The sequence below is a fragment of the Vulpes lagopus genome, chromosome 6 (genome assembly GCF_018345385.1).
Source record: "Vulpes lagopus strain Blue_001 chromosome 6, ASM1834538v1, whole genome shotgun sequence".
NCBI classification, from domain to species: Eukaryota; Metazoa; Chordata; class Mammalia; order Carnivora; family Canidae; genus Vulpes; species Vulpes lagopus.
This window is the reverse complement of record NC_054829.1, coordinates 73,111,171-73,124,942: the sequence shown is the minus strand read 5'-3', so window position 1 is coordinate 73,124,942 and position 13,772 is coordinate 73,111,171. Positions and strand designations below refer to the sequence as shown.

Sequence of the window (13,772 nt, the reverse complement as noted above, 5' to 3'; positions counted from 1 at the left end):
GGGCCCTCCCGGCCTCTGCCTGTCCCGGGGGAGGCCGGATCCTGGGCTGTGTCCCAGCGCCCTGTGCCCCGGGGCCTGTGCTGTTGGATTCGCGTTCCCGCCCCGCAGCCCCCTCTGCCGAGCCACTTCCTCTGCCGGAGCCACCTCCGAGCTGCTCCTGGGGCGTGCAGCCCCTCCTGCGTGTTGTATATTTTTAATAATAAATTCTGGTTTTATTACATTATTATTGGTGTCTGTTATTTCTGCTTGCAGATTTTATCAAAGTTCTTTGTCATATATTGTTCATCAACTTTAAACAAGTTACTTATATTCCTTATTTATTTATTTTAGATTTAATACAATTCATTTATTTTATAAATTTATTTTTTATTGATGTTCAATTTGCCAACATATTGAATAACACCCAGTGCTCATCCCATCTAGTGCCCCCCTCAGTGCCAGTCACCTAGTCACCCCCACCCCTCGCCCACCTCCCCTTCCCTCACCCCTAGTTCTTTTCCCACAGTTAGGAGTCTCTCATGTTCTGTCTCCATTTCTGATATTTCCCACTCATTTTTTCTCTTTTCCCCTTCATTCCCTTTCACTATTTTTTATATTCCCCAATTGAATGAGACCATATAATGTTTGTCCTTCTCCGATTGACTGATATTCTTTCAATGTGATTTTTTTCATATGAAAAATTGTCTTACAATTAAAAATAGTACAACTTTATTTTTTTAAAGATTTTATTTCATTTATCCATGAGAGGCACACAGAGAGAGAGAGAGAGAGAGAGAGAGAGAGAGAGAAGCAGAGACACAGGCAGAGGGAGAAGCATTCTCCATGCAGGGAGCCCAAGGTGGGACTCAATCCCTGGTTTCCAAGATCATGCCTGGGCTGAAGGCAGTGCTAAACCGCTGGGCCACTGGGGCTGCCCAATAGTATAACTTTAGATAGTGGTTGTTAAGGTAACATTTAAAAAATTAACATTCATTCATTAGCACATGCTTGGTTGCTACCAGTATTTACTAAGTATAAGCTAACTAGTATTATGTCTATTATGTCCTATAGGCTTTGAAAATTCCAATGGCTTTTTTTTAAGGATCATAAGTTGAAATTTATCTGTTAGGGAAACTTGATTAATTATGTATTTCAGATATTCTATGTCCTTATTTTTCTTACTGTCTGAGAGAAATTGATCTACTACTATTTTATTTGAGTTAATGCTTATTTTTTTCTTTGCTTCATATTGATTCTAAGTATTTTTGGTAACAAACATTGCATGAGAGTTGCAAGTGTTTGTGGTTTCGTCTTTATCATGTCATCTCCTGTCCATATTTGTTCTGAAATGAGAGGAGGGCAATTTGTTAATCTTTATCTTCTAACATGTGTGAAGACTTATGTGGTGGAAGAGTCAAAATAGGTGTGGGGATTACAGGCAATCCTCTTTGGAAAACAAAGATGATAAGGGTGAGTATAGTATTAACCCTTAATATTTTCTGAACTAATTTCTATATAAGGCTGCATTGATTTGCTTTAATTGCCATAACAAACTACCACAGACCAAGAGGTATAACAGAAATTTATTTGCTCACAATCTTGGAAGCCCTAAGTCCAAGATCAAAGTATTAGCAGAGTGGGTCTCTTCTGAGGCCTCTCACTTTGGCTTATGTGACTGTCTTCATATCATCCTCACCGTATGCCTGTCTGTGTCCAAATTTCCTCTTCTTATAAGTTCAACACTCAAATTAGATGAAAGCTCACCTCACAACCTCATTCTAAATCAGTTTTCTCTGGAAAGGCTCGGTCTCCAAATAAAGTCACATTGCAATATGCTGGGAGTTTATTTGGGGGTGGACACAGTTTAAACTTTAACACAGGTCAATAAAAAATAATAATAATAAAGGAAGGTAAGAAAATCCAGGGAGATTTCCAGTCTGGAAGCAAAAGCTAGCCACAGTCTCACTATTTAAAATAGGCAGTCAGTAGTTGATGGTGATAATCCACAACGTGAATTTATACAGATTTGGGTTTTATGGTCAGATCCTCAACCACAGAGCTGGCTGAGCAAGTCAGATTTATCATTCACCAACTTCTTTGTAACATTACTTTGCACCCTATCATATTCAAGTATGGTTTTACAGTGATCTTCTGATTTATTATTTAAAAATAAATAAAATGTTCCAAATATTACTATATTTCACAACTTTTTTTCATACATATGGTACATTACACAGGGTAAGATAATCTAGAAATTCCTTAAGTTTCATAAAATATGGAATTTTATTTTCTACTTCTTATGCTTTTCCTAGATTTTTTTTTGTAGAGAGAATGAATGTACAGGGGGAGGGTCAAAGGGAGAGGGAGAGAGAGAATCTTAAGTAGGCCGCATATCCAGGATGGAGTCCACTTCAACGCTCAATCTCATGACCCTGAGATCACAACCTGAATTGGTGTCAAGAGTTGGATACTTAACCAACTAAGCCGCCCAGGCACCACACTTTTCCTAGATTTTTGGTTTTTTCCCCCAGCTTTATTGAGTTATAATTGACAAGCAAAATTTAAAAAATTTTAAAGTGTATGTGGTGATGTGATATACGTATACTTTATGAAAAGAATTCCCCTTATTAGGTTAATTAACATATCCTTCAACAGTGTAATCAGTTATGGTTATGTTTCCTGGTTTTTCAGACATAGCTGGAGTAAGCAGACTTTTAATTTTAATTAATATTTGAATTGTAAATCTACCAATGACATTAGGTTAAGAATAATGAAACCTTTCTTTCAAGTATGTTTTCAGCTTCAGATGACTGGGCTGTCTCATGTTATTATATCTTTCCTTTATAGGCAGGAAATGACTACATTTGAGAGACAAAATCAAATTCAAGATAAGAAAAGTAAGTCATTGCTTCATAACATTTTTAAGACAAGGGAAGTTGTAAATTTAAACATCTAAATTAGTTCTGATACTGTGCTAGATAAGAAACACATCTTGGGGTCCTTCTAGGGATGTCTTAGCCCTTCTTTTTCTTTCTTTATTTCTTTCTCTTTTTTTGTCTAACAAAACTGATCTCATTACTTTTTGTATGACAGTAGTATCTGTATATTATTTTTTGATTTCCTTAAATTTTTTATTTTTTTACAAGTTTTAAACTCATTTTTGTTAGTAGTAATAATTTATTTACCTTGCTAAAAATCTAATAACTCAAGAGAGTGTTAATCAAATGACATGTAAAATACAGAAAGAGGGGGGAAAAACTAGATTCTTAGCTATTTGTACTATAAGAAATACTCCATTCTTTCCTGGGTATCCTGAATTTCTTCTTTTTCCTTGTGAATTGTACATTTTGAATTTATTAAGTTTTTATTTTAATTCTAGTATAGTTAACATACAGTTTTTTATTAGCTGCAGGTGTACAATATGGTGATTCAACAATTCAAAACATTACTCAGTGCTCATCACAGCAAGTCACTCCTTAATGTCATCACTTATTTCACTCATTCCCTGCCCAACTCCTTTCTGGGAACCGTTGGTTTGTTTGGTGTGTTTCTTTCTTAAACTTCTACATATGAATGAAATCATATGGTATTTGTCTTTCTCTGTCTTATTTTGCTTAGCATAATACTATTCCATTCATGTCATAACATATGGCAAGATTTCATTCTTTTTTATTGCTAAGTAATATTTCACTGTGTGTGTGTGTCACATACTACATTATCTTTATCCATTCATCAGTTGATAGACCCTTAGGCTGCTTCCATAATTTGGTTATTGTAAACAAAGCTACTATAAACATCAGGGTGCATATATTTATTTGAGTTAATGTTTTTGTATTTTGGAAGGTAAATACCCAGTAGTGCAATTGCTGGATAGTTATATTTTTAAATTTTGAGGAACCTCCACACTGTTCTCCAGAGTGGCTGCACCAGTTTGCATTACCACCAATAGTACAAGAGGGTTCCCCTTTCTCCACATCCCCTCCAACATTTGTTGTCTCCTGTGTTAATTTTAAACATTGTGACAGATAATCTCATTGTAGTTTTTATTTGTATTTCCCTGATGATGAGTGATGTTGAGCATCTTTTCATGTCTGTTGGCCATCCTCATGTCTTTTCTGCAAAAATGTCTGTTCAGATCCTTTGTCCATTTTTGTAATTGTTTTTTTTTTTCGGTGTTGAGTTGTTCAAATTCTAAACACATTTTTGGATATTAACTCTTTATCAGGTATATCATTTGAAAATATCTTCTCCCATTGGGTAGGTTTCCTTTTTGTTTGGCTGATGGTTACCTTTACTCTTCAAAAACTTTTTATTTTGGAGTAGTCCCAATATTTATTCTTACCACTTTTATTTAACATCATACTGGAATTCCTAGCCATAATAATCAAAGAAAAAAGAAAGGCATCCATATTGGTAAGGAAGAAGAAAAACTTTCATTTGTAGATGACACAATACTATAGAAAACCCTAAAGACCCCATCAAAGACTACTAGAACTGATAAATGAATTCAGCAAAATTGCAAAGAAAAAAAATATATCCAGAAATCTATAACATTTTTATATGTTAATAATGAGGTAGAGGAAGCATAAATTGAAAAAAAAGTCTCACTTACAATTTCACCAAAGAGAATAAAATACCTTAGAATAAACTGAACCAAGGAGGTGAAAGACCTGTACCTGAAAACTATAAAACATTGATAAACTAAATTGAAGACAACACAAATAAATGGAAAGATATTCCATGTTTATGGATTGAAAGAACCAATTTGTTAAAACATACACACTACCCAAAGCAATCTATGGATTCAAATCAATCCCTATCAAAGTGTCAACAGTTTTCACAGAACTAGAACAAGTAATCCTAAAATTTGTATGGAACCACAAAAGACCCTGAAGAGCCAAAGTATTTTTGTAAAAGAACAACTGGAAATATCACAATATCAGATTCCAAGATGTACTACAAAGCTATAGTTATCCAAACAGTATGGCACAGGCACAAAAATAGACACATAGATCAATGGAACAGAATAGAGACTCTGGTAATAAACCCACATTTATATGGTCAACTAATCTATAATAAAGGAGGCAAGAATATATAATTGGAAAAAGATAGTCTCTTCAACAAATGGTGAAATGGTGTCTGAAAAACTGAACAGCAACATGCAAAATAATGAAATTGGATGACTTTTTTACAACACATACACATAGCTCAAAATGAATTAAAGAGCTAATGTGAGACCAGAAACCATAAAATTCCTGCAAGAAAACATAGGCAGTAATTTCTTTGATATCACTATAGAAAAAATGTTAGATATGTCTTATTTGGTAAAGAGAAAAAAAACAAAATTAAACTATTGTGTATGGTTTATTTTGAGCAACACTTTATGAACATCCATGGGAAGCAATTAACCCAAATCCTGCTGTTTTAATTTCTATATAGAAGTTTTAAATAGAGCCACTTTGAAAATTAGCTGTGTTGTGTTTCTTTTTTCTCTTCTCTTCTTTTTTTCTTTTCTTCTTTTGATCTAGTACTCATTTTTTGGCATAGTAACCATATGTAGTAATCATGTAACTACTCAGAATGAACAATTATGAACAGCAATGTTTGTCCCTGGGGACAGACATATCTGAAAGAAACTCATTTTTTATCCCTTCTGCCTCAACTTACAGCCAAGTGTATTGATATCATTTTTAGCCTCATTATTTGGAACTTTGCATTTCTTAATCACCTCTGCTTGCTTCTGGAACTACTGCTTCATTGAGCTTATTTCATGGCCCATGAAATAAATGTATTTCACCAAACATCATCACAGCCATAAGTAGAATAATATATTTTAAAAACATCATAGTGTTAGACATAAAATTGTCATAGGAGACAATCATATTGATTGTATGTATATGTATATGATTGTACTAAAGCATGGCAGAAAATACATTTCTAACTCTAGGTTTTGTTAAAAAAAAAAAAAAGTGAAGTGCCTCTGCCAAAAAGTAACTACAGACTCTAACAGACAATTGCCAATCTTAATTTAAACTACCCTATCACTAGCACTTACGAATATTGGTCAAAATCTACATCCTAAAACTGTTCATTTCTTCATTTCTCTGGCCTCTATGCCCTACTGTTCATGTCCTAGGTCACGGCCACCTTTCTGCTCCCTGACATGCCCTTTTTTGGGGACACCTAAGGTGTGGGTGCCCTTCAGTCATACAGCCTTGGATTTTTCCTACTTCATAAAGAATTGGTGACTGATGAATTTTTCTTCTTATAATCTTTGAAATAATTTTCTGGTGAAGCTATCTAGGGTAGAAGACATTTATAAAGAAAATTTTTAATGTGCAGATGAAAACCTGTCTGTAGGTACAGACTATTACCATTTTCTTGCAGCTTTATGAGTTTCATTTCTTATTACATTTGTTCTTTTCAATTAATGTTTTAAAGTCTTGAAACTTAAAATTATTATGTATATACTTCTATGTATTTAATGTTTCTAGGATCTATAGTGGTTCCTTCTTGCTCATTCCTAACATTGTTTCTGCATCTGCGAGTGTGGGTGCTTTCCCAACTGTTTTTTTTTTTTTTTGAGAATGTAATGCCTTCTTCTATTAGTAAAATGTTTGAGATATACATTATACCCAAATTCTTGAGATGTTATTGTTGAATATACATCATTTTTGAGTGCAATGTACAGTGAACTTGTTTATCTTGATTTAAATTAATATTCCTTGGAATCATACTGCATTATTACATGGATTCAGGCAGATAAATTACATTCCCTGAAATACAAACCTGCATACTAAATGACACTTGATGAACTGCTACAGCATTGGGTCTTATTAAGGGGAACTTTTACAAATCACATTCCCACCTATCACCACTCCACATACCTGTTTCACCAGGAGGCTAAAATCTGGCGAGAATAGACTTTCCTACTTGCTTCCTTTCCTGACTGCTGTTTCTGAGGCTTGCCTCTCTGAATATATTTTCACATATTTTGCTTATGTGTTATTCTTCCTGTGAAAGGTTGTGAGAGAGGGGAGGATGGGGTTGAAGGTATTTTCAGAAGGTGAAAAATAAGATCAATCTTTTGGACTATGATATAAATCTCAGTAAAACCAAGCTTTTCTAATTAGAAACAATATCATTTTTTGGGACTATTTATTCATTAAATATGATTTTTTTCAGCCACTATTACCATTTTCTGCCCAAATGATTAAATTCACTTTGGAGTTAATCCAATTTGAATTTGCCAAAGCAAACAGATAGCTTAAAAAATAAATCTATGTAACATAAAATCTAAATATTTTCTTTTCAGAATCACCTTGTCTTTATTTTTTATTCATATCTCTGTTCTCCTTTTATCATCGTCCTCTCCATTCTAAGAAAATGAGTCTACTTTTAAAATTATGGTATTTACATTTAATGCAATCCCTATCAAAATACCATGGACTTTCTTCAGAGAGTTAGAACAAATTATTTTCAGATTTGTGTGGAATCAGAAAAGACCCCGAATAGCCAGGGGAATTTTATAAAAGAAAACCATAGCTGGGGGCATCACAATGCCAGATTTCAGGTTGTACTACAAAGCCGGGGTCATGAAGACAGTGTGGTCCTGGCACAAAAACAGACACATAGATCAATGGAACAGAATAGAGAATCCAGAAGTGGACCCTAAACTTTATGGTCAACTAATATTCGATAAAGGAGGAAAATCTATCCACTGGAAGAAAGACAGTCTCTTCAATAAATGGTGCTGGGAAAAGTGGACATCCACATGCAGAAGAATGAAACTGGACCACTCTCTTTCACCATACACAAAGATAAACTCAAAATGGATGAAAGATCTAAATGTGAGACAAGAGTCCATCAAAATCCTAGAGGAGAACACAGGCAACACCCTTTTTGAACTCGGCCACAGTAACTTCTTGCAAGATACACCCACTAAGACAAAAGAAACAAAAGCAAAAATGAACTATTGGGACTTCATCAAGATAAGAAGCTTTTACACAGCAAAGGATACAGTCAACAAAACTAAAGGACAACCTAAGAATGGGAGAAGATATTTGCAAATGACGTATCAGATAAAGGGCTAGTTTCCAAGATCTATAAAGAACTTATTAAACTCAACACCAAAGAAACAAACAATCCAATCATGAAATGGGCAAAAGACATGAAGAGAAATCTCACAGAGGAAGACATAGACATGGCCAACACGCACATTAGAAGATGCTCCGCATCACTTGCCATCAGGGAAATACAAATCAAAACCACAATGAGATACCACCTCACACCAGTGAGAATGGGGAAAATTAACAAGGCAGGAAACCACAAATGTTGGAGAGGATGCAGAGAAAAGGGAACCCTCTTACACTGTTGGTGGGAATGTGAACTGGTGCAGCCACTCTGGAAAACTGTGTGGAGGTTCCTCAAAGAGTTAAAAATAGACCTGCCCTACGACCCAGCAATTGCACTGCTGGGGATTTACCCCAAAGATTCAAATGCAATGAAACGCCAGGACACCTGCACCCCGATGTTTATAGCAGCAATGTCCACAATAGCCAAACTGTGGAAGGAGCCTCGGTGTCCATCGAAAGATGATGGATAAAGAAGAAGTGCTTTATGTATACAATGGAATATTACTCAGCCATTAGAAACGACAAATACCCACCATTTGCTTCAACGTGGATGGAACTGGAGGGTATTATGCTGAGTGAAGTAAGTCAATCGGAGAAGGACAAACATTATATGTTCTCATTCATTTGGGGAATATAAATAATAGTGAAAAGGAATAGAAGGGAAGGGAGAAGAAATGGGTAGGAAATATCAGAAAGGGAGACAGAACATGAAGACTCCTAACACTGGGAAACAAACTAGGGGTGGTGGAAGGGAGGAGGGCAGTGGGTGGGAATGAATGGGTGACGGGCAATGAGGGGGGCACTTGATGGGATGAGCACTGGGTGTTATTCTGTATGTTGGCAAATTGAACACCAATAAAAAATAAATTTATTATAAAAATAAATAAATAAATAAAATTGACATTAAAAAAAGATATATTCGTTTTAATATGTGTATACTCCCAAATCTGTCAATATTTTCCTGTTTTCTAAAGTGTAATATTAGCTTTTGGTTTATGATACAGTGATTCACCAATTCCATACATCACCTATATACCATATCTTGTTTTAGTGGTGGGGAGGAGGGATGTAAGACCTATCATTTTTTTCCCTCAAGTGTTAATTTAAATTATGGTTAGTTAACATACAGTGTGATATTAGTTTTAGGTGTAGGATTTAGTGATTCATCACTTACACAGAACATTCAGTGCTCCTCACTATAAGTGCCCTCCTTAATACCCATGACCTATTCAAACCATCCCCTCACCCACTCCCCTGCAGTAATTATCAGTTTGTTCTCTATTGTTAAGAATCTGTTTTCTGGTTTGATATTCTGTTTTTTTTCCTGCCTTGTTTATGTGTCTTATTTCTAAAATTTCACATATGAGTGAAATCATATATATATAATATATATTTATATATATTCATATATAAAATATATAAATAAAAATATAGACAAATATATATATTATGTTTATATATATATATATATATATATATATATATATATATTTCCCGTATGATACTGTTTGGATCACTAAAGCCCTGTGATATAACTTGAAGTCTGAAACTGTGATGCCTCTAGCTTTGCTTTTCTGTTTCAAGACTGCTTTGGCAGTTCAGGGTCTTTGTGTTTTGATACAAATTAAAATTGTCTATACTAGTTCTATGAAAAATGCTGTTGTTATTTTGATAGAGATTGCATTAATTGGGTAGATTGCTTTGGGTAGTATAGATATTTTAACAATATTTGTTCTGTTTAAAAAAGATTTTATTTATTTATTCATGAGAGACACACAGAGAGAGAAGCAGAGACACAGGCAGAGCGAGAAGCAGGCCCCATGCAGGCAGCCTGATGTGGGACTCAATCCTGGGATCCAGGATCACATTCTGGGCCAAAGGCAGATGCTTTAACTGCTGAGCCACCCAGGCGTCCCACTATTTGTTTTTCTAATTCATGAGGATGGGATATCTTTCCATCTTTGTGTTCTCTTCAATTTCTTTCATCAGTGTTTTGTATTTTTCAGAGTACAGATCTTTTACCTCTTTGGACAGGTATTCCTAGGTATCTTATTTTTGGTGCAATTGTAAATGGGATTGATTCCTTAATTTCTCTTTCTGATGCTTCATTATTAATTTTTAGAAATTCAACTGATTTATGCACATTGATTTTGTATTTTGTAACTTAATGAATTTGTTCATCAGTTCTAGCAGGTTTTTGGATGAGTCAGGTTTTCTATGTAGAGTATCGTGTTATTTGCAAATATGAAATTTTGACTTCTTCATTGATTTGCATTCCTTTTATTTCTTTTTGTCTGATTACAGCAGCTAGGACTTCTAGTACCATATTGAATAGAAGAGATGACAGTGGACATCCTTGTCTTCTTACTGACCTTAAGGGAAAAGCTCTCAGTTTTTACCCTCTGGTTTTGTTGTTGTTGTTGTTTTCTATAAGACCTTTATTATGTTGAGGTGTGTCTTTTCTAAAGATATTTTGTTAAGGGTTTTTATCATGAATGGATGCTGTACTTTGTCAAATGGTTTTTATGGATCTGTTGAAATGATTATATGCTTCTTATCCTTTCTTTTATTGATTTGATGAATTATGTTGATTGGTTTGCAAATAGTGAACTACCTTTGCAACCCAGGAACAAATACCACTTGATCATGGTAAATGATTTTTAAAAATGTTTTGTTGAATTTTTTTGATCATATTTTGTTTGGGTTTTTGTATCCATGCTTACCAGGGATATTGGCCTGTATTTCTCTTTTTTATTGGAGTCTTTATCCAGTTTTGGTATCAGAGTAATGCTGTCCTGATTGAATGAATTTGGAAGTTTTCCTTCCTTTTCTGTTTTTGGAAGAGTTTAAGAAAGTATTAATTCTTCTTGGAATGTTTGGTAGAATTTGCCTGTGAAGCTCTCTGGTCCTGGATTTTGTTTAGTGGGCGATTTTTGATTATTGATTCAATTTCTTTGCTGATAGTTGGGCTGTTCAAATTTACTCTTTCTGTTTCAATTTTGGTAATGTATATGTTTCTAGGAATTTTTCCATTTTTTCTAGGTTGCCCAATTTGTTGGCATATCATTTTTCATAATATTCTCATAGTTTTTGTATTTATGTGGCTTCTGTTATTTTTTCTTTCTCATTTGTGATTTTGTTTATTTGAGTCTCTTCTTTTTTCTTCTGAGAAGTCTGGCTAGAGGTTTATCAATTTTATTAATATTTTCAAAGAACCAGCTCCCGGTTTCATTGATCTGTTCTCTATTGTTGTTCCTGTTGTTTTTTCTATATCATTTATTTCTGCTCAAATATTTATTATTTCCTTTCTTCTTTTGACTTTAGGCTTCATTTGTTGTGCCCTTTCTAGTTCCTTTAGGTGTAAGGATAGGCAGTTTATTTGAGATTTTTCTTGCTTCTTGAAGTAGGTCTGTATTGCTCTATACTTCCCTCTTATAACCGCTTTTGCTGCATCCCAAAGGCTTTGGACTGTCGTGTTTTCTTTTTCACTTGTTTCCATGTACTTTTTAATTTCATATAACCTCTATGTATGTGTGCTCTTTCCAGATTTTTCTTTTTTAAAAGATTTTATTTATTTATTTATGACAGAGAGAGGCAGAGATGTGGGCAGAGGGAGAAGCAGGATCCCTACGGGGAACCCAATGCCGGTCTTGATTCCAGGACCCCAGGATCACGCCCTGAGCCAAAGGCAGACGCTCAACCACTGAGCCACCCAGCTGCTCCTTTCCAGATTTTTTCTTGTGGTTGACTTCTAGTTTCATAGCGTTATAGTCAGAAAAGTTGCATGGTATGATTTCGATTTTTAAAAATTTGTTGAGATTTGTTTTCTAGCTTATTATGCAAATTATCCTGGAGAACGTCCTATGTACACTTGAGAGGAATGTTTATTCTGCTGTTTTAGGATGAAATGTTCTGAATATATCTGTTAAGTCCATCTGTTTCAATGTGCCATTCAAAGCCATTGTTTCCTTGTTCATTTCCTGCTTATATGCTCTATCCTTGCTGTGAGTGGGGTGTGAAAATCTCCTCTTATTATTATCAATTTATTTCTTTATGTTTATTATTAACTGTTTTGTGGATTTGGGAGCTCCTATGCTGGGTGCATTAATATTTATAATTGTTAGATCTTCTTGTTGGATTGTCCCCTTTACATTATATAGTGTCTTTCTTTTTCTCTTTTTAAAGCATCCTAAAGTCTATTTTGTGCAATGAGCGTATTGCTATCCAGCTTTCTTTTGATATCCATTACATGATAAATGATGAATGATGAATGTTTCTCCATCCCCTCTTCCAATCTTCAGGTGGCTTTAGGTCTAAACTGAGTATCCTGTAGGCAGCATATAGATGGGTTTTGGGTTTTTTAAAAAGCCTTTTGGCCACCCTTTGTCTTTTGATTGGGACATTTAGTTCATTTACATTCAAGATAATTATTGAAAGAAATAGATCATTGCTATTTTATTACTTATTTTGTGGTTGTTTCTGAATATTTATTTGATCCATTCTTCTCTCCTGGTTTGCTGGTTTTCTTTGGTGTTACATTTAAATTTCTTTCTCCTTATTCTTTGCATTTCTTTACAGTGGTTTTTGATTTTTGGTTAACATCAAGTTTATATAAAACATCTTCTAAAAAAAAAAACATCTTCTGCATACAGGAGTCATATTAAGTTGAAGATCATTTAAGTTTGAATATTCTTTATTTCTCTCCTCTCCACATTTTACATATATGGTGTTATATTTTCATCTAGTTTATACAGCTGAGGCCAGAGTAAACACAAAAATCTTTAGAAGGTGATGGAGAGGAACAGGAGAAATAGTGCCAAAATAATGCATCAGGAATAAAATTTGAACAGCCATTGCTGGTTTTATGTCTATGGTTGAAAAAGGAGGAAGCCATGATCCAAAGAATGAGGGCAGCTTCTAAAAGTGAAAAGAAGGGAAAATGTAGCTCCCCTAGATTCTGCAGAAAGGTGTTCAGCCTTATCAATTCCTTGATTTTAGCCCTATGAGGCTAATTTTGTTAATTTTGATCTCCAGTATTTTAAGATAATTAACACATATTGTTTTAAGCCATCACATTGTGATAATTGGTTATAGCAGCAATAGGACACTTAAAAAACCCTGAAACACTGATTCTATTTTATGTGGGTTGCCATTACTGAGATCAACTTCTAGGCAGCCACTCCAATTAATGATTGGAAGTGCTTTTAAATCTGTGAGTGCAATATTAAGTCCATATCTGGTAAGTGCACTGATATGAAGACATTCATTCAGTACTATAGAATATATATGCTTCCCTTCATAATCTAGAACTTACAGAGTTCATTCAATAACAGCACCATGATGCTAAATTAACACTTTTGTTAGCTCAATTTGGTGTTTTATTAGGGAATACTTTTCTGTTACAATCTACCTCATTTCAAGAGCATGGTGGGTCTGATTTTCATTTCGAGTCTGAATATATTGAAGTGCCATTGGTAAGGCATAGTCTTTGGGTTTTCTGTGCAAGATAACTTCTTCAGGGTTTTCAAAGTAGGACGAGTTTCATTATTCAGGAACAAAAGGAGTGCCTCATCTGACAAAATGTTTGTTGGCAGTTGGGATTCAGGGTAATCATAGTCATCATAAATTTTCTCTAATATTTTCATTCTGATTTTAACA

The 13,772-nt window shown here is 34.5% G+C and overlaps 1 protein-coding gene across 2 annotated transcripts in view; it reads left to right on the top strand.

Moving 5' to 3' along the window:
• The window catches only part of GCSAML (germinal center associated signaling and motility like), a 48,977-nt gene that overhangs the window by 31,373 nt on the left and 3,832 nt on the right, over positions 1–13,772 (top strand). For both annotated transcript variants that reach the window (XM_041759811.1, XM_041759812.1), the window contains one exon: positions 2,827–2,876. In XM_041759811.1, the coding sequence (XP_041615745.1) occupies positions 2,827–2,876 (50 nt within the window). The remainder of the gene's footprint in view (positions 1–2,826; positions 2,877–13,772) is intronic.